This window comes from Tarenaya hassleriana, unplaced genomic scaffold, assembly GCF_000463585.1.
Source record: "Tarenaya hassleriana unplaced genomic scaffold, ASM46358v1 Cleome73, whole genome shotgun sequence".
In the NCBI taxonomy this organism is placed as follows: domain Eukaryota; kingdom Viridiplantae; phylum Streptophyta; class Magnoliopsida; order Brassicales; family Cleomaceae; genus Tarenaya; species Tarenaya hassleriana.
In genome coordinates, this window is record NW_010969839.1 from 498836 (window position 1) to 523437 (window position 24602).

The following is a 24602-nucleotide window of genomic DNA, read 5'->3' on the forward strand; positions in this document are numbered from 1 at the left end:
CCCAGACCCCACCGGAACCGCCACTTGCTTCTCCGCCAGCTCCTGTCGTTCCAGCATTCCGCACAACTTTTCCATTATTTGACCCATCACTTGCAGTTTGTTGATATCCTTCTGGATCTGGGTAACGCTTCCTCAAAGCTCACCCATATTTCCTCGGATTTCACCCATTCTTGCTTCCACTCTTCCCAGTCGCGAAACAACGTCTTCCAAATGCTCCGAACGTTGCTGTTGTTCCTTTGGAGGCATGATGGATCGGTGCTCTGATACCAGGTTTGTTAGATTCGAGAGGGATTAATAGGGGTAAAACTTATTCATAAACTAAATAGAAATACAACGCCACAGAGAGGCATACCTCTCCTCCACACACATAAGCTTTTAGATTCTCAGATACCCCTCATAACCATGAAAAGGAAAATATATATAATAGCACACCCAGCAACAGCCTGCTGAGGTGGCGTACGTCACTCCTGCTTTCACACGTCCTGGGTGTCTAACGGAATTCTCCCATGATGAATATTCCTTGTCAGGCATGATCCCCTGTGACTGCGCCTAGGTTATCCCCTGCTCCTTCTTTTCCATTGGGTTGGGCTTCCAATTGGTCCTCTGGCAGCTTATCTCCTATACGGGCCTTTTTCCTCTTCCTCGTATAAACCTTAAAAGGCCTATCACAGTGCTGCATCCACTTATACAGCTGCTAGTTCGGAATATCGAGTAGTGATTCATGATCACGTTGTTACTCCTGAGGAAGACAGTCCCTCAAACAAGCAAAATGGAAATTCTTTATTGACATTCATCATCCCCACAGGTATACGAAAATAAGCATATCATTCTCCAGAGCTTCCTCTTTAAGTTTTGTGTCTGCATGCTAAGATTTGATCCTTATTTCATACAGAGCGATTGTTGCTATCCAGAAGGAACTTCACAAACCCGAATCTGATCGTTCTGGTATTCATCTCGAGTTCGACATTTCAGGGACTGGTATTACGTAAGCCTATCTACTCTAACTCATATTTGGTTTACAGCCCTTGGTAGATGACCTTAATTTGTCTCATGGCTGTATGGTTCTGTTCAACATGTATCGAAACCATATGTTTGTATACGAATGTGATTCATATGATAGTTTAAGCTGTCTAAATGTGTTTTTAGGTCCGCTTTTGGTATTATTCATTAGAGTAAGATGGGATATCACTACAATTCACTTTTACCTTGGTGAACCGGATGTTTTCGCCGCTACTCGTTAACCTACGCTTGTCCTTGCAATCTTTAATTGTATGTTTATTCAAGGACCTTGTTTCATCTTTCATCATTTCGAGTCAGAATAATGTTCTCATCGAACGATTGCAAATAAAGTGTTCTGGGTAATATGTTCTGGTTGTGTGTGCTTCAATTTCTTTCATTCAATTTGGTGTATTATTTAGCAGCAGATCGTCTTGTATAAAACCTGGAGTGTTTTACTGCCATTATATTCTATAAGAACAGTCAAATGGGTTCACGTGAATGATTCTTCCAGTCCTTGAGAGATTTCTAACTTTATTGGCCTTTCTCCACAGATATGAAACAGGAGACCACATCAGTGTTTATGCTGAAAATCATGTTGAAACTGTTGAAGAAGCTGGAAAGTTGCTCTGCCAATCACTAGATTTACTATTTTCTGTACATGCTGAAAAGGAAGATGGGTCACCAATGGGAAGCTCATTGCCACCTCCTTTTCCTGGTCCCTGCACACTTCGTACTGCTTTGGCACGTTATGCAGATCTCTTGAACCCTCCTCGAAAGGTTGTCTTGTTTTTCCCCAATGTTCCTCCTTTGTTTTAGCTTAGTTTACTTCCCGCACATTAAATTTGCTTTTTGTTTCAGGCTGCTGTGATTGCCTTGGCAGCATATGCTACTGAACCGAATGAAGCTGAGAAACTTAAACACTTAACATCTCCTGGTGGAAAGGTTCTGAGTCACTTGTGTATCTATTTTTTTCCTTTTCTCTTGGTTTCAACAAACCACGGACCTGCTATTTGTTTTGCCTAATGGTAGCATGTTTCTGCAGGATGAATACTCACAATGGATCGTTGCAAATCAAAGAAGCCTTCTGGATGTTATGGCTGCATTTCCATCTGCAAAACCACCATTAGGTGTATTTTTCGTTGCAATAGCTCCTCGTCTACAACCTCGTTACTATTCTATCTCGTCCTCACCAAGGTGGCTAGCTTATTTGTTTGGGATGATATTTATGGCGAAAAGAAAATCGAGGCTTGCCTGCTCACTAACATTTGCCTTTCATTTTCCGCATTTTGTGCAGATTTGCACCCAATAGTGTTCATGTTACTTGTGCCCTAGTCCATGGTCCAACTCCTACTGGTAGAATTCACAAGGGTGTGTGTTCAACGTGGATGAAGGTAATGCTTTCGAGCTTCTTTTGATATCTGTTTTTTCCCTGCTCAAATTTTATGATGTCTGATGTCCAATATTTTCAAGTTTCAGAATGCAACACCTATGGAGAAAAGTAGTTACTGTAGTGCAGCCCCAATCTTTATTCGGACGTCGAATTTTAAGTTACCATCAAATCCTTTAACTCCAATTGTTATGGTGGGACCTGGGACTGGCTTGGCACCTTTTCGTGGTTTCCTACAGGTTTGTACTAAATTTCAATTGGTTGTTCTGTGTCTCATTAATGAAGGAGAAATAAGTAAGCACCCCGGTCATGATTTGCTGTGCAGGAAAGGATGGCACTGAAAGAAAATGGAGTTCAACTAGGTCCATCTCTACTCTTCTTTGGTTGTAGAAACCGACGAATGGTTAGAATTTTACTGTGCTTCCTTATGGGTAGTCATTTGCAAACTGTGCCATCATGTCAACCTCTTATTTCTATCTTTGTTGCAGGACTTCATTTATGAGGATGAACTCTATAATTTTGCTGATCAAGGTGCCCTCTCTGAGCTAATCGTAGCGTTCTCTCGGGAGGGCCCACATAAAGAGTACGTTCAACATAAGATGGTAGAAAAAGTAAGTATATCTGGAGATAGCAAGTTCTAGGAATGACAATATGACGGCATAATTGGTAATCTAATCCCTTGCATTGTGACCAGGCAGCAGAAGTTTGGAAGCTAACAAAGGAAGGATACCTCTATGTGTGTGGTGATGCCAAGGGTATGGCTAGAGATGTCCACCGGACTATGCACACCATTGTTCAGGAGCAGGTATGTGCAGTCATTAGCCACTTTCAAGGCAATGTTGTAGATGTTGAGAGGTGGGCAAATATTTTAGATGGAGAACTTAGAAAAACTTAGAGGAGAGGAAGTGGAGAGGAGAACACTTCAAAAAACTTTTCTTTTTGTTCTTGCTTTTAACTTGATAAAAAATGACATAACTTATACTTCTATTTATACTACATGTAGGAAGATTCTACACACTATGATTAATTACAAATAGTAATTATCACTTATTTATTTTAATTTGACTCACCTAGAATTCAACAAATTCTAGAATAATCAAGATTAGTCTTCAATGCGCCCTCCTAAGCTTGATTCCCGCATGCCAAGCTTGTGGCGTAGCTTCTCGAATACCTCCCTCTTCAAGGGCTTCGTGAAAATGTCAGCAACCTGTTCTTCTGTCTTCACGTACTTTACTTGAACTTCTTTCTTTGCAATGCACTCCCGAATGAAATGAAACCTTGTATCAATATGCTTACTCCGATCATGATACACCGGATTCTTCGCCAACGCAATCGCCGACTTGTTATCAACATAGATATCTGTAGAGCCACCTTCTCCAAACTGAATTTCTTTGAGCAAACTCCGAAGCCATATTGAGTGACAAACACAAGATGTTGCAGCAACATACTCTGCCTCACAAGTTGATAACGTTACTATCGGTTGTTTCTTCGATAACCAAGTAAACGCCGTTGGTCCATAGAAGAAAACAAAACCCGTCGTGCTCTTCCTGTCATCGGGATCTCCAGCCCAATCACTGTCACTGTAACCTCTCAATTCTGTTTCTCCGGATGATGGATAGAACATCCCCAAACTCAAGGTACCTTTAATATATCGAAGAATCCTCTTTGCAACCTTCAAATGATAAGATGTAGGACTCTCCATATGACGACTAACTATGCCAACCGCAAACAGAATATCCGGTCTTGTGCATGTCAAGTACCGCAAGCTTCCAACCAAACTCTTGAATACAGTAGGATCAACTGTTCAGAACATGATCCTCACGGCCATGAACAACATATCCCTCGGGTTGCTCAATATAAACATCCTCTTCAAGAACTCCATTCAAAAATGCTGATTTTACATCCATTTGGTAGATTTTCCATTGATTTTGAGCCGCAAGTGAGATGAGCAACCTTATAGTTTCAAGACGCGCAACTGGAGCAAACACTTCATCGTAATCAATTCCGGCACGTTGTTTGTATCCTTTGGCAACGAGTCTAGCCTTGTACCTTTCAACCTCTCCTTTTGAATTTCGTTTGATCTTGTAAACCCACTTCACACCAATGGGTTTATATCCTCTCGGCAATGTAGTCAACTCCCACGTTTCATTTTTCTTGATGGCCGCAATTTCCTCATTCATGGCCTTCCTCCACTGTTCATTCTCCGATGCTTCAGTAAAATTGATCAGTTCTGTATCTGCAAAAAGATAGAACAAAGTATGGTTCTGATTGAGATCATAGATCTCTTCCAAACTCTTCGTACCTCTTGGTCCAATAACGTTAGGACTATCTTCGGATGATGAAGATACTCCCGAGTTGGACCCAACCTCGAAATGTGATTGCGGAGTTGGAGTCAACTCCAACCCAGACTCCTCATGATCATTTCCTATCACAGATGGATAGAAAGTAAACTTCTCCTTGTCATTTGAACTCCAATCCCATGCATTCTTTTCATCCACAACAACATCTCGGCTGACTTTGATCTTCTTCTCAACGGGATCATATAACTTGTAGCCTTTCGATTGTTGATTATATCCCACGAAGATATATTTTTCACTGCGATCATCAAGTTTCTTTCTGTGTTGCGCGGGGACATGGACATGAGCAAGACTTCCAAAAATTTTCAGATGAGATATGTTGGGTTTGTATCCACTCCATGCTTCTTGCGGTGTCTGATTCCAAACACTCCTTGTCGGACAACGGTTCAATAGATAAACAGCACAATCAACTGCCTCAGCCCAGAATTCCTTTGGTAAGTTCTTGCTCTTCAACATGCTTCGGACCATGTTCAAAATAGTCATATTCTTTCTCTCGGCGACTCCGTTCTGTTGTGGTGAGTATGGAACGGTAAGTGGTCTCCGTGGTAAGTTCTTGCTCTTCAACATGCTTCGGACCATGTTCAAAATAGTCATATTCTTTCTCTCGGCGACTCCGTTCTGTTGTGGTGAGTATGGAACGGTAAGTGGTCTCCGTATGCCATTCTCTTCACAAAACTTCTTGAACTCTTTAGAAGTAAACTCACCACCCCGATCCGACCGTACGGATTTAATCTCAAACCCGCTTTGCCTTTCAGCAAGAGCCTTGAACCTTTTGAATGCCGAAAAAACTTCTGATTTTTCCTTTAGAAAATAAACCCACGTTTTTCGATTGTAATCATCAACGAATAACAAGAAGTACTTGTTATTACCGAATGATGGTGGGTCAAGGGGTCCGCACACATCAGTGTGTATCAACTCCAATAATTGATTCGCTCTTGTCATTGACTCCTTTGGAAAGCTTTGCCGATGTTGCTTTCCAACCAAACATCCTTCACAAACTTGATCCGGTTGATCAATAGATGGTAACCCGTTCACCATCTTTTTGGATGACAACAACTTCAAACCTCCGAAATTCAGGTGCCCAAGTCGTAAATGCCATAACCAAGACTCCTCCTCGAAACATGCTTTCAAACACTTCCCAACATTAGTCTGAATGTTCATCGGGAACATTCGATTCTCCGTCATCGGAACATAAGTCAAGAGATTCCCTTTGTCGTCATTGAGATAAATGTTTCGATTCCTCGAATGAATATTATATCCTTTCTCTAACAATTGACCAATACTTAAAATATTAGTCTTTATACCTAGCACATAGTACACGTTGGATATGTACTCATGGCCTCCATTCATTACCTTAATCAGAATCTTGCCCTTTCCCTTGACCGCGATTTTGGATAGATCTCCAAATGAGATATTTCCCGTCACCGACTCATCGATATCCAGAAACATGTGACGATAGCCGCACATGTGGTTACTCGCACCGGTATCAAGGTACCAAATTTGCTCTCGCTCTTCACCGGAGCCTTTGCGTGCAAGTAAAACCGTGTCTTCCACTTCTTTTTTCTCCTCTGCATAATTAGCTTGCTCTTTTTTCTCATCCGGCCCGTCAAGACATTCATATGAAAAATGTCCATACCGATGACAATTGTAGCACTCAACATCGCGTTTGTCTTGCCTTTGGGTATAACCTCCTCTACCGCGTCCTCTTGAAGAACGTCCACCCCATGCGTTCTGGGTTTGATTTTGATCCCGTGTGTCTCCTCCTCGACTGCGACCACGGCCGCGACCTCGTCCTCGTCCTCGACCACGTCCCCGTCCTTCACCACGACCACGTCGTCCTCGTCCTCGACCATGTCCCCGTCCTTCACCACGACCACGTCCACCTTGGTTCCGATAATCATTTTTCTTCTCTTCAATATTCACCTTTGCTTGAAGAGCATGCTCGATCGGCTCTTTGTGTCTCCTTTTAATTTTTTCTTCATGAACTTGAAGCTTTCCGGTGAGTTCATCAACGGTCATTTTCTCAATGTCGTTAGATTCTTCAATCGCCACAACGACATGATCGAACTTCGGAGATAGTGACCGAAGTATCTTCTCCACGATTCGACTATCTGTCATCTTTTCACCGTTGCTTACGAGTTGATTGGAGACCGCCGTAACTCGAGAGATATAGTCGAAGACTGCTTCTGACTCCTTCATTTGCAAAGCTTCGAATTCTCCACGAAGTGATTGAAGCCGCACCTTTTTCACCTTGTCAATACCCTTGAAAGCATTTTCAAGAGTATCCCATGCCTTCTTCGATGTGGTGGCATGAGCGATCTTCTCGAAGATGGTATCATCCACACTAAGTTGGATGAACGAAAGTGCCCGTTGGTCTCTTACTTTCGCTTCTTTGGCCGCCTTCTTCACGGCTTGGCTAGCGGAAGCCAAATTCTCCGGTTCTTCATACTCTTCTTCGATGGCATCCCATACATCTTGTCCACCAAGGAACGCCTTCATTTGAATACTCCATCTTTCATAGTTGTCTTTCGTAAGCTTTGGAATCGGGAAAGCTCCGCTTGTAGTCGCCATCGCCTAGGCTCTGATACCACTTTGTTGAGAGGTGGGCAAATATTTTAGATGGAGAACTTAGAAAAACTTAGAGGAGAGGAAGTGGAGAGGAGAACACTTCAAAAAAACTTTTCTTTTTGTTCTTGCTTTTAACTTGATAAAAAATGACATAACTTATACTTCTATTTATACTACATGTAGGAAGATTCTACACACTATGATTAATTACAAATAGTAATTATCACTTATTTATTTTAATTTGACTCACCTAGAATTAACAAATTCTAGAATAATCAAGATTAGTCTTCAGTAGATGTAAGGTTGTAAAATTGGTGAACTTGCCCGGCTGGTTGTCTTGGCCTGGCCCAAATAGAAATGGACAGTGTTTTATACGAGCTGGTCCTCGTTAAACCAGACTGTTGTAGTTTTTACTTTGTTTATATTCCTGTCCATTGCTTTTGCTTTGCTTCAGTTTAACGATATGTGGTTGAATGATATGGATGGATACTCAGTCTTTCTTTTTTGTCTTGGTATCTTTCTCTTTTCTAAAATTTTCAGGAGGGGGTGAGTTCATCAGAGGCAGAAGCTATCGTCAAGAAACTTCAAACGGAAGGACGATACCTCTTCAGCAGAGCTTCTTTGGCTGATCGATTTATCTTATTCTGGATAAGATCATCTGATTTTTGTTAGAACTCCTCATACTGAGAATGGTTTTCTTCGATGACAGAACCATTTACTTAGATATTTATTTTGTTCCTTTTTCTCTCTTTTCCTCCGAATCTTGCTTATAGTCAGACGTGAACATTTGTCGCAGTGGTCTTGTATCATACAAGTTGTACGAGCCAAAGTATAAACAACTGGAGAATGATGCTTTGTAGAAGGAAAGATGAGTTGTACTATCTTGTTTTATAATTTTGATGGGACACGCCTTGAAATGGTGAAGTCTAGTGTCAGATTCATGCTTTATAATGCTGTGTTGTCCCCTATACCTCATGTAGGTTCATATTATATGGATCCTGCAGGCAGCTTCTATGGAACCACCGTCCTTTACTATGAACCATTTCCTGATTAATTTGCTACAGTTTTGCAGGGAAAACAAGAGAAGAGGAAAAACTGCGGACAACACTTTCTAGACATCTGTCTCGGTGGAAGGATTGGGAGAACTACCGGCTATTCTGAAAGGTAAGGTCTCTCAGTCGATACAATGTAGCTACATTGTTTCTTGCACATCATCATCAAAATCAACATCATCATCATCATGGCCTTAATCTCAAGTTTATTTGGGATCGGCCGCATGAATTCTTTATTTACATTGTTTCTTACACGTGATAAAATTGATGTGCTTTGCTGTATTTGATGGACTGATGCAGCGAAATGTCACCCAGAACTCGAGAATTTCTTCTAAGAGCGTGTCGATATGTTCCCGTATCTTTTCCTGCACTGGTGAAATCTGATGGGGAACCTAAACAACTCGTTTTGGTTTTACTTCATCGCCCTTTCCTTTTGGAGTGCGTTTTTTCCAGGTCTTCATGCTCCTGCATCATACCTGGGGGATGGAACTCGTCAACCGACTATTGCTTTCACGCTGCCCTTCGGGGTTCATCTAACGGCTTTCTGACCGGTTTCTCTCTGTTTGCTCGGTACCCTTTTGTACAGAGTTGACAGCATTCTTTCATCTCTCTTTCCTGTAAAGCTAACTCCAAGAATCCATTCTTATTCTTCTTCTCCACATCACTGAGCTGCCTCTTTACTTCCTTGTAGTTCTTTAAGACCGAAGAGTACTCGTCAAGCAGATCTTTCTCCGTGTCCCCTGACCGAGCTGTCAAGATCTGCCCGAATCAGGATCGATCCTCATCCTCGGGCTTGAACTTTACGGACAAGATCCAAGGAGTCCCTGTTCTGTTCCAACAGTGGAGGAGCATGAAGATGACGACACGTTGGTGTCTTTGGAACAGATAAAATTTGTCAGAGCTTATATATATAGATCTAAGTGACAAACCGATTCGTTGTTTCTAGAATAAAAAGCATGCTTAAAAATAATTTTTTTTTATAAACTTCCAATATTTCATGCTTTCTAAAAAAAATTACTTCTTTAATAGCCTTAACATCAGAAATGTTACCACGCTTGCTCGTTATCTCGTGAAGAAGGTAAATAATCCCCATTGATGTCGAGGTCGAAAAGTTCTTAATAAGGATGGAGATTTCGGTTCGGGTTTAGATTGGATTCGGTGTAGCTCTTTCATTTTTACAAAAATAAGTATCAATCAGTTATTATATTATATTCGGTTCGGTTTCGATTGCGGTTCAATTGCCGTTTTTATTAAAAAAAATTTAAATCTTCTTAAAAAATCGGGTTTTTTTTGGGTTGTTTAGATTTCGATTCAATTTAGATCCAAGAAATTCGGTTTTTCTAAAATTAATATCATTCGGAAATTTTGCACAGTTCGGATGGAAAAAAATCTCGTATTTTTTGGTTCAATAGTTTTCTTCTCTTTTGGATTTCGGGTTATTTACTTTTATCTGTCTCTGGTTTTTGGGTTTTAACTATAAAAGCAGCTCAATGGCATTTTCTTGAACCCCCACAAATTAAGGTGGTGTGTTTACATGGATAACAAAAGCTCTCATACACACGACGAATCCGAAATTCATACGAAAATCTCACCGAACGTAACTAGATTTTCCATTTTCGGCACTCCGTATCGGACCCTTTACCAAAATGAAGAAAACCGTTCTATATTCTGCAATAGATTGTGTAGGTTCTTCTTGTTCTCTTTTACTGTGGTATGACCCCTCCTTGTTCATGAGCTAGCTCGCTTCCGCTCTTTCTTCAATTTACCAACTTTCCCAACACATGCTTTAACGTCCTGCGGAATCCAAACAAAGTTATTACGCTATCGTGATTACGCTTTCGCGATTTCGAGCGAAAAATGTATCCCTTATGTAAGATTACGCTTTCATGATTTCGAATCTTACCAATGTATTCCCTACTTCATGAAGTGGTTGTTTGTCACGGATAATCTTCTGAGCTGCGTTTGCCGAAGATGGCATTGCTTCTCTATTGGTGCATCTGGAAGCGATGCATCTGCAGGATTCTCCACAGCCGCTTCCGTTTGCCATGCATTGGCACTTCAGTGTTTTGCACAAAGATTTTTTCGTGCATGAGCAACATACATTCGCTTTGCTCTCCTCAGTTGTACAATGCTTTTCCTCAGATGGCTCTTGAGGAGGAGATGGCAGAGAATTTTCTGATGGAGATGACTCCGTGCTTGTTTGGTAGTTAGTCTTCCCTGTGGAAACGGAGGATCCAACCGAATTTCCCTGATGAAAAGTCGAAAAATCAGATCAAAGATCAGATAAATAGAAGCAGGCAGTCATCGGAGCAGAAACAAACATGATGGGTATCTTGTAACCTGAGATTTATTTGGTTCGCTGAGTTGTGACTTGGTCATTTCCATTTGGCTGACCATTGAACTGAGTCTATTGAATTCCTCTTTCAATTCCTTTAGCTCAGAGTCGATCAGTGGATGGGCGGCCTGATTTTCGCACGACAAAGGGCTAAAAAGGAGAAAAAAGAAGCTTATTCGCAAAATCCAAGAGAAGACAATATCTGCTTCTAACACGAAAAACGTCAGCCATTGTTGAACTTACTTTTGATCTTTCAGCAATTCTGCCTTCACCGTATCTGCCTCTAACCCAAACAATTTAATCTCTTCCCGCATTCTAGCGAGGATGACAAGGAAAAACATTATTACTGACCGCTGAAATAATGTCTTATGTGCTCAATGTTGGATATCTTTCTAAACTTGGAAGATAAATAACATAAAAAAAAGTCCCGACATTCGTGATACCAACAAAGATTAGGGATGTTAACACCCAAAACTCAATGGGAGCTTACTCTTTCATTTGGCGTTCATAGGCAGAATGTACCGCATTTAACCTCGTCATTAGTTGGAGTTCAGAATTAGAGTCCTGCACACCAAGAATGAGAAATAATCTAGAGTTTCATATAATGGAAATCAATTCATGAAGAAAAAAATATCATGGAAAACCCAAAATCCAAATGTTCATTGGGAAAGATGCGAAACATCGAGACTCTAACGAACTAAGGAATATGTTTCAAAAGACTATAAAGTTGGCTGTGATTGGAAACAGTTGCAAACATATTGCAACAGTAGAGTCCTTATATTCCATGGGCAAGAACATCAAAAAACCCACTAATAAACTTGATATTGCTGAAATTAGTATAGACTCTCCTACCTGAATCCCAACATTTGTTCCTTTTGGAGGACCTGGAAAAATATTTAAAAAAAATGACTCAAAAACACGAAGGGAGAGAGAAAAGTAGTAGCTTTAGTTTGTACCAGCTGCTTTATTACCATTATTTTTATGCGTAGGAATCTTCCTAGACTCCAGCAACAATTTTAGCTGTTTCACAGCTGTAATAGCTTGTGTATGCTTCAGTTTCATAATCTGACTTAAGAAAAAAAATGAATTAAAAAAACGAGAAATTGAATATGAATTAAATGTAGCATTTAAGGAGAAAAACAGCGGGTACCATTTTTTGACGCCTGTTTAAAGCTATTAGGGCGTGTTTCTCAAAATTGATTTTCCTTTCAGCTTTCCTGAGCTGTCAAAAGAACTGTTTTAGTAAACTGGAGTTTTGCAAACTATCCACTAGGTTAAATTAGTTAAAAGAAGCATTTACACAAGGGACAAAAATTCTTGGCCAATCCAATGTTGAAAGAGGTCTCCTATATTGATTTTAGTGTTCACAGATAACCGTGAAACCCAATCTACCATAAACTATAGACTCTGCATTTTCAGGGGCAAAGAGAAAGCCTTTCAATATCAACAAGAAACAAATCAAATGAATGAGTCTCTAATCATTGGTGTTCCAGTGAAAGAAGATCAGCATAAAGTCTATGGCCTTTGTCCATGAAGACGTTTTATGCATTCCAAGTGCAAGTCAGAAAGACATGTTCTATTACCATACTAGTACCTCTACCTCTACTTCTGAAAAGGAAGGTATAGAAATTTAGATTTGAAATCTGTAAGTGAATACCTGTAGGATTTCCTTTTCAAGTGAAGCTTTGCATAACCTGAAGTGCATAGAGTCTAGCTTGATCTTACACTGCAACTTAACCTGGAAATGAGTCACAGAATTAAAACCAGACAGAAATGTTGCGATATCAAAACTTGCATCATCCGCATCAAGATTCCCACCTTTTGCGCCTTTAATTTGTGTACTTCGTCATCTATCTGTTTGGTCGCACTGCTACTCGGAGTGTTCTTTGTTGGGCACTGAGAATGCGTATGTGGTTTGCTTCTTGAACTCATAGCCTATGAAAGCATAAAGATCAATATGGGACATGGTACCAAACTTCAATGCTTATTGGAAAGTGTATCACCTGCTCCTTCGCAGCACTTGACCTGTGATGATAATCTTCTCTTGAGTGTTGGGTAACAGAAGAGCCGGATGAAATATCACCCTGTTTGCTTCTCAGTTCTTCAATCTCCCGCTGATAATTTCAAAAAGCAAATCATCACATTGCTAGCTCATGGTCCAAGCAACAATGCATGATAATGGTCCTGAAATTCTGCCAACCATTCCATATTTCTAATTGTCATAACTAGGTTCAACACTTCGCTAAACCACAGCGCCTCGTTTCTTATAATCCACATATGTTCAGCTACATGAAATTCAAAATCCTGATCATGGATGGATCCATCAAATTCATCAGTTTTCTTTATTCCAGGATTATCGAGCAGACAGTCTAATATTATTTACAAAACATAACTCACTATCCGTAGGTTCTCACAATAAAACCAAGAATTTTATGGGGAAAAAACGGATAGTATCCAATTTCACATTTCCTTCAAGAACTTCTCCTAAAGCAAACAGTTAAATGAAGCAATGAATATAGTCTGAGTACAAAATTCTGGTATGAAATTCATAGAAGGAACAAAAGTGAACATACACATTTTCAAACTAGGAACAAGCACGAAATTCTCAAAAGCCAATCCTAGAATGAAATGACAACGATTATACACGATTTTTCCAGCTAATAACAACAGCTAAGCCCCAGATTCTAGTAAAAGACATTCCAAGAATGAAATTCCAATCGAAGCAACAGACAACGTGGTTTTTCAATATAGGAACAACATCTAAGCACCAAATTCCAGTAGAAATGCAGTCTAAACATGGATAATTTTTCGAGCCACGAAGCAACATGCATGTAGCACTAAATCCCAGTAAGAATCGCCGATGAACACAAACGATTCATGGAGAAAACATTTCCCAAAAAAATCTATAAACGCAACGAATAGCTGAATCCACACCGCGAAGACAAATATCCAGCAAAAAGTTCCACAATGGAAACTCGAATCGAACAGGAGAAGAGGAAGAACCTTGAGAGCACCGTTCTCCAACTCCAGATCTCGAATCCTCTTCTCCGACTGCTGCTGGGTAACATCCGGAGCACCAGCGCCGGCAACGGCGGGGTTTGAAGAATCCTTGGATCTGCGATTCAGCTTCCTCATCTTCGGCGATGCAGTCGAGCGGAGAAAATTGCTCTCTCTTGCTAATATGAGGGGACGAGAGGATGCACCTCTTGGCGGCCTGTGGATTTTTTGAATTTTTAAGCCTTTCCCTGGATTATAGCGAAAATCCAGCAACTTGGCAGGCTCCAATGTGACCTCCATATCCGCTGTAATATTAGGAGGTAAAGGGGTTGGAAGAAACGTGTTACCATGAGCCGGTTTGAATTGAGACACATGGAAGACATTGTGAATCTTGGCAGTCGGTGGTAGCTGGAGACGATAGGCGGCTGGTCCGATCCGTTCCAAGATCTCATATGGACCAAAAAATCGGGCTGCTAACTTCAGGAAATTGCGGCGAGTCACCGAATGCTGGCGGTAGGGACGTAACTTCAAGAAGACCCAATCCCCAGGGTTGAATGCTTGATCACGACGAGATGCATCTGCATATTGCTTCATTCGATTCTGTGCTCTAGCCAGATTTTCCCGTATCTCGACTATCATTGCATCCCGATCATTGAGTTCTCTCTCCAACTCGAAATTGGCAGTCGTACCCTGTTGGAAACTCAGCAAGGAAGGCGGTGGTCTGCCATATACAGCTTGAAAAGGGGAATTTCCTCTTCATTGTTTATGGCTTTCTTGCCACACTTCAAATATTATATTTTTATATAAGTGGGGTTGAGCTTTGATAAAATTGAATAATATCTAAAATTATGTGAATCAAATTGAATTTTAAAAATATTTAAACATAAATTTTTAAACAAAACAAATCAAATACCAAAGCATTGGAATAAAAAAAACAAATAAAAAAATTAGAAAACGAATATTTCGAACCAAATTTGAACAGATATAAAATTGAATAAAATATTTTTTTAAAATCGATAATCAAAACAAAAAAAAAATAGATTTGAAATCTAAAATATTCATTGTTAATTTTTAGCTTTCGAAAATGGAAATTTAGGTTAAAAAATCGTTTTTTGATGTTGTTTTGTAGAAAAACAAAGTTAATAGGTTTACAAAATAAATATATAATGTGTTTTTCTCTTACCCGTCTTTTGTTTGTCTAAGGTTTAAAAAAATAATCCACGGTCGATAAAATAAAATTGATAAAAAAGAATAATGTATAATATACATATTGAAACGAAAATGTTAATTTCTAATCTAATTATCACATAGAAAAAAAAAACGTGTCACCACAATATCTCCAAAAATAATACTAGGAGATATCAGCAAAATTCCTCAGTGAACTGTTGCAGCATAACTTGAAACCAAAATTGAGAGAAGAATCAAGCTGAGGCTTTACACATACAATCAGGAGCAGGGTAAGTGTAAATAGACTGCTTCTCCTTCCTAATCCGAATCTGGCCTTGCCTGTTCTTGTGACTATTCACAACCGCACGCTCAAACTCAGGCCAGCCAATGCTCTTGTTCAGGAACAACTGTCCTAACAGTACCATGTTCGGTCTTATCGTCTTTAGATTCAGGTATGCTCTATGCGCAAGCTGGGAAAAGAAAAAACCCGGAGAAGTTAATGTTCTGAGACCTCGGATTAGCTGATGCTTCGCTTAAAACTGGTCAAGACCCGTTACACGATATGCAAAAACAGGTCGAGAAGCAATGAATGCGAGTCCGATGAGGAGTTTTTTTTTCTTTTTTGGGGGGGTTTACCAGAGCGTTGTGCATGTTCCCGGGAGATGCAGAGATGAAGATGTCGCTTTTCATGCTCACGTAATAATCTACTGCAGCGAGTAACGAAGCTTTGCCTTCTACATCGGCCAGCTCCTCCATGGAGGCGAGGCTCTTCTTGTTTTCCATCTCCGGAAATAGTTTGCGCAAAGCCGAAATTCTCTGTTCTCCTCCATATACCTGCAATGATATATCATTATATTCAAAACTTGCCAAGTGAACAACTATGAACCTATCAACAAAGGGAGTATCAAATTTACAACAGCAATGTGATGGGAAATGTCAGATTTGAGAAGAAAGGAAAAAATAAGAACCTGATGTGAAGCTAGATAGAGGCGGGTATTGTTGTTGAAGCCCAAAGCTGCAAGAAGCAACCCGACTTCTTCCGGAGTTAAAGGGCAACGTCCTTTACCCCGTAACTCCTCATCGGTGAACTGAGAATTCAATACTCTTCCTTGCCAAATCACCTGCCGGTATTTTGCCAGAGCCAACTTTTCAGCTTTACCGCCTCCAAAGTCACAGGCTGAATGAGCAGCCATATCCTGCACAAAGATGGTTGCAAGAGGGGCAACGAACAAATGAAATCAGAAGCATAATAAAGAAGATACCAGTTAAAACTACAAAGAAATAACGTCAAAGAATCATCATCATACTTTATCGAAACGAAGATGTAGCACAGCGAAAGTTTCAGCTCTTGCTTTTGCAATAATATCTACTCTGTCTTTCTGCGGCTGAGTTCCTGAAGTTTTGGAGATGGAAGCAGGGTGTCTAAGTCGATGCACAAGAGCGTCTCCCAGTTCCCAGATACGAGGAACAAACTTTAGTGCCTCAAAATTGACTTTACAGCGTAACCGTTGTATATGTTCGGGCAAATTATCAAATCCCAAACGGTGAGAGAAGGGAGCAACGGCAGCAATCCCATAGCTGCGGCAAAGAATGAAGGGTTCTTACCGGTTAAATTGCCTTGAAAAAAGTATAATGTAGATTTCTCAGCTCCTAAAGAAAACGGAAGCACTTATGATTATAAAGTGATAATTCACACAATTCTCTGCATCAGGCTCCAACTGGGTTCTTACCAATAGTCATATACCCCACCCTTTTTTTCAGATCTTAACAAAGCATGTTTCAGCATCATGCTACATTCCACATTTTCAGATATTTCTTCCGAAAAGATTTCTGAGTTGAGAAGCTACTAACCTCTGAATAACTGGCAACACATTTTCCACATACCACCTCGCTGATGCATGAACAGGAGCAGTCTTAATCCTCGTAGATCGTATACCCGTGGTATAATACTCACGTGTGCTCCAAGCATAGGATGTGGGCAGCTCTCTAGCAATCTGTACCTCGTCTTTAAGGATGCTAATGAAGTGGTCCACATCAAATATATCCGTGAACGAGCTGGAAAAATAAAAGAGAACGGATCAACAACTACCAGGAGGAACTGGCATCTACGTTTCAGAAACAGATATAAACAAATTACCTAGAATCTTGCCAGACAGGATTAACTTCAAAGTGTGGAATCACAAGTGTAACATTCAAAATCTTGGCAACTGCAACCGCGTCACATATCTGCAGGAGCAATGAAATTAATAGGAGAATTCGGGAGCAAGATCACTATCAACTTTTTGAATAAATAGACTAAAGCCAGGTAAAGTCCTGCAGTGTGAATCCTCTATCTAAACTCACCCCCATTCTTTGTTGATTCAATCCACCGTCAAGGAACACCTGAAGAAACCCTTGAGACTTCTCTGAAAGTGCTGTAAAACAATGTCAAGTCCATCAATGAAAAATCGTCACTGTCCAAGGCAATATCTCACTTAGGACACGAGTATATAAACTACGTATAGAGAAAAACGATTTCATTCGAAACTTACAAGACACTGTATAAGATTCAGTACAAGGCTTCCATCCTTGATCGGGCAAAGGAGACCATAACTCAACTTGTTGTCTAATCGGCTGCATATCATTGGAGAAAGAACAAAAATGAGGTAAAAAAATGAACAACATCATGATCATTTTCAGCCATTTTCTCGAAGATTCCGAGGAAACCCACATACGATTTCTCGACTAAGAGCGCCCTCGAGTAGGCGTAGATGTCTTGGCCTCGGAGCATTCCATTCCTGCAAAATGCCACGCATATCCTTCACCTCCAAGATTCAAAATATGAAATCTGAAACCACTACATTTTCCCTAAGACCAAAAGGAATCATCTGGAGTTTATCACTACACCAAAGGGCAATGATTTCTCCCTAAATATACCAACAACAATGGAGATAAAGATGGGCACCAACATATGAACAGATTAAACAGATATATGTATACATACATATATATATATAGAGAGAGAGAGAGACTGACAGAGAAGAGAGAAGGAAACGAGCGACCCAGAGGGCTGAAGAGATTCGGCGAGAGAATCGGGAGAAGAAGCACGAAAACGCCGGCGAGTGCTGTTCTCTGCGGCTGATGGAGATGCTGCGGAAGCTGAAAGTGCTTCATCTGGAGGAGATTCCAACGAGCAGAGAACAGGGTCGAAGGACGAAACGAAGCAGACGACAACCCTTTATTCCAATTTCACTGTTGGAGAATTGAATACTGCGATCGGAAACTTCTCTTTTAGGGCATTCGATGTGAAATCCGATGGAAAAAAAAAACAGCTACCAGATTCGGAGAACACCGATGCTCACATTTGCTTCGGAGAAGCAGGAAACACAAAGATCTCCACAGAGAGAGAGAGAGAGAGAGAGAGAGAGAGAGAGAGATTCTGTTTGCAAGGACAACCGCCGCCGATAATACTAGCCGGCGGAAGAAGCGGGGGGGCATAAGGGCCACCCCCCGCCGATAATACTAGCCGGCGGAAGAAGCGGGCGGACATGGATTATATCGTAATTCTTTTCTTTTTTTCTTTTTTTATCATTTTTATATATGTTTTTTTTGTTTAATTTTTTTTATATATGTTTACATAAAAAATTTAAAATTATTTTGTGGCATTATATATTAATATTACACAAAGGAAAAAAAATATTAACTCAATTCGTTGACTTGTCCAACCTCAGTTAGCAACGATAAATAGAGAGTTAACCAAAGAAAGTGAGATGCAAACTGTAGTCGAGATGATTCACGCTCTCTTTGAATGTAACATTGGCCAAAAAAAAAAAGGTTTGCCTTTATGACACTGTAATGTAGAAATTATTAGGATATATGTGTACATAATATGGTTTTTTTGAAAAAAATAATAAGAATAATTTTAAACTTTTCGACTAACAACTTTATTTTAACTTCTACACAGTCCAATATTAATTTTTTGGAGTTTTTTGGGTTATATGTAATAACCGTCGCACTCCTAATTTAATAAATTATTCATTGACAAAAATATTTGTATTAATTATTTTTATATTTCTAAATATTCATAGTGATATTTTCGTTTTCGATTAAACTATTTTCGATTTAACTTTTTATTTTATAAAAATTACAGTTATTTGATTATTACATAAATTTTGGTTCCACTCAAATTATTTTAAGACGTTCATACAACGTTTTCCATGCATGATGATACATACATATCTATGTGTATATATATAGGTTTTGCAATTTGTGAATATATTCTCTCTAATGATTTTTTTTATTTATTGTAATAAAAAAAAGTTTTGTTATAAACTTGACCTCACATTCAAGGTGTTTGACTCTCCTATAACACTTTTTTCATTTGATCATGCACCAATGAGTTTTTTTAATTAATTAGGCTAATTAAATGGATTAATTGGGACTATATGGGTTTTGTGGGTTGAATCCAATCCAAGTAACTCTTATTATAGGGTTGATTCTGTTGGGGATGGCGGTTGTTGACGACAGCAAAACTCCGGCAATTCGAGCGATTCCAGATAAGTACCTGAAATTAAAAGAATATTTTGTCGAGACCTGTGAAACACAGTTTCCTTAAATTCGATTTCCGTGCCACCTCTAAAGCTTCGAGGCTATTGGAGCACGGTGAACTCCCAGGATACAACGACCGCGTATTTGGAAGAAGCTTTCCAAATACCAAGCGAACTCAGAGAGAGATATGAGCAAATATGTGAATGCTCTTTTTTTTCTCTAGAATGCTTGTTTCCTTTTCTGTGTGTTTTATGAGCTAACCCAAGACCCCTATTTATAGTAGAGGGGAGAATCTCAAAATAAATCAATTTGAATTTCAAAATTCAAATTTGATTTTATCTTGATATTATCTCAATCTTATCTTAATCATATTTGATAGATTTTCTGCGGATTTGAATCCAATTTGAATTTGAATTTGAATTTCAAATTTAAACAAGAATATTCTCTTAATATTCTGTAGATTTAAATTTATACGGATCGGGCTTCTCACGGGCTAGGCCCGTTTTGATTCTATCAAATAAACCCAAATCCAACAATCCCCCACAAGAATCAAAATAGGACCTTGAGTTAGGTGAACCTAAATGCATCTCATGCAACTAATACAAATGATGTGCAATGCAAAATTTGCTCATCGAGAGTTTACTGTATCCGGAAAGGTAGTTTTACCTTTGAACCTTCCGTAGTGAAATACTATCGGATGTACTTGCTAAACAGTGAACGCGATGTCTTGAACTATTCAGCTTTTGTATACACCAAGACAACAGTACTCACGCAGCACCCCCTCTCTCTCTCATTAGTCCATTTGTTGCGCTCATTATGGCCATGGGACAACACCTGGTAGATTTCATCAAATACTCTAGAGAACTAGCCCTTATGTCATTCTCATAGAAGCGGCCCACTTCATACTTGATATAGGAGATTTCTCTTTGAGAGTATCTCAATATACTCCACTCTCGTAGGAGATAAGAGAATCTTTAAGAGTATAAACTCAACCTTCCCAATTTGTATCACTCTTATCATAGGAATGTGAAGAGACATCGGTCTCGAGAGATCCCATCGACCCCCCCACAATTCGGTTGTCCCATTGAACCTAACACTGGTGGTTTGTCCAGATAGGTTGGGTTGCCATCATGGTGGTTTGTCATTCTATGGGCTTTAATCCCATTCCCCTCGATAATATTTCTACCTGATCTCTGTTAAGGCCTTTGGTCAGAGGATCAGCCAAATTATCTTTTGATCTCACAAAATCAATAGATATGACACCATCTGTTAGTAATTTTCTAACAGAGTTATGTCGTCTGCGGATGTGTCGCGACTTTCCCTTATACACATGGCTTTTTGCCCTTCCTATTGCAGACTGACTATCGCAATGTATGCAAATTCCAGACACCGGTTTAGGCCATATAGAAATATTCTCAAGAAAGTTTCGAAGTCACTCAGCTTCTTCACCAGCAAGGTCTAAAGCTATGAATTCTGATTCCATAGTGGATCTTGCAATACACGTTTGCTTAGAGGATTTCCACGAAATAGCACCTCCACCAATAACGAATATATATCCACTTGTGGATTTATTCTCATTCGAATCTGAGATCCAGTTCGCATCAGAATATCCTTCTAATACTGCTGGATATCTTGTATAATGCAGTTCATAATTCTCAGTATACCTTAGATATCTAAGGAGTCTAATTATGGCCTTCCAATGATCACAACTTGGATTGCTCGTATATCTGCTAACCCTATTCACGGTATTAGCAATATCCGGCCTTGTACTATTCATAAGATGCATTAAGCTTCCTATGATTCTGGAATATTCTAATTGTTGAACTCCCTCACCGTGATGTTTTTTCAAATGAAAATTAACATAAATTGGAGTTCTGGCCTCAGAATTTCCATCTTTGTCAAACCTCTCTAAGATTTGTTTTATATAATGACTTTGGGATAACGCATAACCATCTTGTGTCTTGATAATTCTCATACCAAGTATTACATCTGCTATTTCCAAGTCTTTCATGTCAAAGTGATTTGATAATATGGTTTTCGTAGCTTTAATCACCTTATCACCACTACCAGTAATGATCATATCATCTACGTAAAGACAGATAATCACAAATTATGTCTCATTACCTTTGACATATATGCACTTGTCAACCTCGTTGACTCGAAATCCATTTGACAACATTACGCTATCAAACTTCGCATGTCATTGTTTCGGAGCTTGTTTAAGTCCATACAATGATTTCACAAGTTTACACACTTTTCCCTCTTGTTCGTGCACTCTGCACCCTTCAGGTTGAAGCATGTATACTTCTTCTTCCAGTTCACCATTTAGAAATGCAGTCTTTACATCCATCTGATGTAATTCTAGATTATGTAAGGCTGCCAAGGCTATAATAAACCTTATGGATGTTTTCCGAGCGACTGGAGAGTAAACATCGAAGTAATCGACACCCTCAGTTTGCCTATAACCTTTGACTACAAGTCTCGCCTTGTATTTTTCAATAGAACCATCCGGTTTCATCTTTCTTTTGAAGACCCATTTATAACCCAATGGTTTGCACCCTTGTGGAAGATCCACAAGTTTCCAAGTGTGATTTTGTCGAATTGATTCAATCTCACTCTTCACTGCTTCCTTCCAATAAGGAGCTTCACGAGATGACATAGCCTCTTGATATGTCTGTGGTTCTTTATCCAACATAAACGTTAGATAATCAGAACCAAAAGAAGTCGGTTTCTTTGCCCCTTTACTTCTTCTAGGCTCTTCATCTTCTTCCTCTAATTGCTTAGAAGATTCATGAATTCTTTGAGATTCCATACCACTTGGATCTAATTCTATCCAACATAAACGTTAGATAATCAGAACCAAAAGAAGTCGGTTTCTTTGCCCTTTTACTTCTTCTAGGCTCTTCATCTTCTTCCTCTAATTGCTTAGAAGATTCATGAATTCTTTGAGATTCCATACCACTTGGATCTAATTCTATCCGAGTCTTGTAGAGAAATACATCTTCAAAAAATGAAGCGTCTCTTGATTCAACGACTGTATTCGCATGTATTTCAGAATTATCTGATTTATACACCAAGAATCGGTAAGCACTCGAATTGTGTGCATAACCAACAAACACACAATCTATTGTCTTTGGTCCTAACCTAGTTCGTTTAGGAATAGGGATAGGAACCTTAGCCAGACAACCCCATACTCTCAAGTATTTGTAGCTAGGTGATTTGCCTTTCCACAACTCATAGGGTGTTTTGTCGAGCCTTTTGTGGGGCACTCTGTTTAATACAAAATTAGCAGAAATCACTGCTTCCCCCCACAAGTTCTGAGGAGATCCAGAACTTATTAACATAGCATTCATCATCTCTTTCAGCGTTCTATTCTTGCGTTCAGCAATGTCATTCTGTTCTGGCGTATAAGGGGCTGTAGTTTGATGAATGATGCCATGATTTTCGCACAATTGCGCAAAAGGTGATTCATATTCACCTCCTCTATCGCTTCTCAAAGCTTTGATTTTCTTTCCAAGTTGATTTTCAACTTCGTTTTTATAGAGATTAAACATCTCTATTGCCTCATCTTTACTTCTCATTAAGTAGAGATAACAATACCGAGTACAATCATCAATAAAAGTAATGAAGTACCTCTTTCCGCCTCTGGTTTGCACGTATTTCAAATCGCATACATCTGTATGTATCAATTCCAAAGGTTCAGTACTTCGTTCAATATTTTTAAACGAAGACTTAGCAAATTTCGCTTCAATGCAGATTTCACACTTGTGGTCTTTGTCTAATTTAAATTTTGGTAGCAGATTAAAAGACATTAATCTTTGCATAGACTTAAGATTCACATGTCCTAATCTACCATGCCATAATCTTGACTCATTCAAGTAAGCAGAAGAAGTAGAAGCTTTATTAATATCATTTGCGGTTATATTATTTGCCGCATTGGTGTTACAAATGGTCATTACATTCATCTTGAACATATCATTTGCTAGATAACCTCTACTTAGATACACACCATCTTTTGACACTACAACTCTCTCAGATTCAAACACAAGCTTAAAGCCTTTCTTTGACATCACAGATCCAGAGAGCAGGTTCTTGCGAATGTCTGGTACATGAAGAACCTCAGTGAGTGTCAGCTTCTTTCCAGATGTCATCTTCAAAATGACTGAACCCTTGCCTTCCACTTTGGATGCAGCAAAGTTTCCCATATAGCAGCTTTCTCCGGTGACAGTGTCATAGGAGGTGAACATCCATTTGTTAGCACAAATGTAGCGGGTTGCTCCAGTGTCAATCCACCATTCTCTCGGATTATCTCCGACCATGTTCACTTCTGATACAACTGCTACGAACTCAGACTCCCCATCTTCTACTTCAGTTACATGAGCTTGGGTCTTATTCCCAATTTTCTTCTAGGCACCTTCCTTGCGATGGTAGCAATCCTTCGCCAGATGTCTAGCCTTGCCACAGATGTAGCAATTCCCCTTGAATTTCTTGGAGTTGACATTCTTATCAATCTTCCGCTTTTTAATCCCTTTGGCCTTAGTCATCTCAACGACATTTGCCTTGGATCCAAACTGGCCATTCATTTTAAGAATAGGTTGAGACTCCTGCCGGATTCTCACACGACGATGTAAATCCTTCAAAGACATGTCCTTAGGTTTTTGCCTCAGGTCATTCTTGAAACTCGTCCAGGAGGGAGGCAATTTTTCAATCAGAGTTGTCAACTGGAACCGTTCATTTACCATGATGTCTTCTCCTACCAAGTTGTGGAAGATGATTTGCAATTCATCTACTTGTTCCACAACACTCCTTGTGTCTACCATACGGTAGTTTAGGAGCTTGGCTACCACCATTCGCCCTTGGCCAGCCTCTTCGACCCGATACTTATGATCAATCGCTTCCCAAAGTTGCTTGGCTGTAACATATTTGGAGAAAACACCATACAATGAATCATCCAAACCGTTCAGCACAAAGTTCCAACACATGAAATTGTTATGTTTCCATTGTTGGCAACTAGCTAGAGATTGGGCATTGCCCTCCTCTGGGATTGGTTCCTCTTCAGTGAGGTACCGTGACAACTTAAGCTGTGTTAAGAAAAACAACATCTTTTGTTGCCAGCGTTTGAAATTGTGACCCTTAAATTGTTCAGGTCTCTCAGCCGGGCCGATAGGCACAATAGGAATTGCCCGGTTTTCGGAGTTCGCAACAACCGAAGG

The 24602-nt window shown here is 39.6% G+C and overlaps 4 protein-coding genes across 5 annotated transcripts in view; 1 reads left to right on the forward strand and 3 right to left on the reverse strand.

Annotated features, from left to right (window-relative positions):
- The window catches only part of LOC104801707, a 1375-nt gene extending 576 nt beyond the window's left edge, over positions 1–799 (reverse strand). The window contains exon 1 of the mRNA XM_010525040.2: positions 13–799. Coding sequence (XP_010523342.1) covers positions 13–87 — 75 coding nt within the window. The 5' untranslated portion in view covers positions 88–799. The remainder of the gene's footprint in view (positions 1–12) is intronic.
- Positions 248–9356, forward strand: LOC104801705 (NADPH--cytochrome P450 reductase 1-like). The gene is made up of 15 exons (XM_019201095.1): positions 248–270; positions 749–805; positions 893–985; positions 1551–1776; positions 1858–1941; positions 2042–2193; positions 2294–2390; positions 2476–2625; positions 2712–2789; positions 2875–2997; positions 3081–3191; positions 7852–7978; positions 8376–8475; positions 8664–8933; positions 9055–9356. The coding sequence occupies exons 1-15, from the start codon at positions 248–250 to the stop codon at positions 9158–9160; spliced, it is 1797 nt and encodes a 598-aa protein (XP_019056640.1). The 3' UTR covers positions 9161–9356.
- Positions 9357–9838: 482 nt separating this feature from the next.
- Positions 9839–13938, reverse strand: LOC104801708 (kinesin-like protein KIN-4C). Its single transcript, XM_010525041.1, has 12 exons — positions 13702–13938; positions 12702–12812; positions 12517–12633; positions 12356–12436; positions 11849–11920; positions 11670–11763; positions 11551–11582; positions 11189–11262; positions 10942–11013; positions 10704–10848; positions 10267–10611; positions 9839–10157 (listed from the first exon to the last, which is right to left on the reverse strand). Exons 1-12 carry the CDS (start codon positions 13831–13833, stop codon positions 10092–10094), a joined length of 1341 nt encoding a protein of 446 aa, XP_010523343.1. The 5' UTR covers positions 13834–13938; the 3' UTR covers positions 9839–10091.
- Positions 13939–14948: 1010 nt separating this feature from the next.
- Positions 14949–18319, reverse strand: LOC104801709 (uncharacterized protein At1g04910). 2 transcript variants are annotated; one of them, XM_010525043.2, is made up of 11 exons: positions 18204–18313; positions 17878–18111; positions 17577–17639; positions 17394–17475; positions 17206–17276; positions 17000–17088; positions 16714–16917; positions 16170–16440; positions 15831–16058; positions 15499–15696; positions 14949–15332 (listed from the first exon to the last, which is right to left on the reverse strand). In XM_010525043.2, exons 2-11 carry the CDS (start codon positions 18013–18015, stop codon positions 15117–15119), a joined length of 1560 nt encoding a protein of 519 aa, XP_010523345.1. In that variant the 5' UTR covers positions 18016–18111; positions 18204–18313; the 3' UTR covers positions 14949–15116. The 2 variants fall into 2 exon arrangements, with proteins under 2 accessions (XP_010523345.1, XP_010523344.1); XM_010525042.2 differs by having other exon boundaries at positions 17878–18319.
- Positions 18320–24602: the final 6283 nt, after the last annotated feature.

Coding starts and splice junctions, on each gene's coding strand:
- LOC104801705 (XM_019201095.1), top strand. CDS start 248: ATGGATCGGTGCTCTGATACCAG. Junction 1,942..2,041: donor TAACATCTCCTGGTGGAAAG/GTTCTGAGTCAC, acceptor ATGTTTCTGCAG/GATGAATACTCACAATGGAT. Junction 3,192..7,851: donor ACACCATTGTTCAGGAGCAG/GTATGTGCAGTC, acceptor TAAAATTTTCAG/GAGGGGGTGAGTTCATCAGA.
- LOC104801708 (XM_010525041.1), bottom strand. CDS start 13,833: ATGAGGAAGCTGAATCGCAGATCCAAGGATTCTTCAAACCCCGCCGTT. Junction 11,764..11,848: donor TAAACAGGCGTCAAAAAATG/GTACCCGCTGTT, acceptor TTCTTAAGTCAG/ATTATGAAACTGAAGCATAC. Junction 11,263..11,550: donor GAACAAATGTTGGGATTCAG/GTAGGAGAGTCT, acceptor CTTGGTGTGCAG/GACTCTAATTCTGAACTCCA.
- LOC104801709 (XM_010525042.2), bottom strand. CDS start 18,015: ATGAAGCACTTTCAGCTTCCGCAGCATCTCCATCAGCCGCAGAGAACA. Junction 17,277..17,393: donor TGAATCTTATACAGTGTCTT/GTAAGTTTCGAA, acceptor ATTGTTTTACAG/CACTTTCAGAGAAGTCTCAA. Junction 15,697..15,830: donor TCTATCTAGCTTCACATCAG/GTTCTTATTTTT, acceptor ATATCATTGCAG/GTATATGGAGGAGAACAGAG.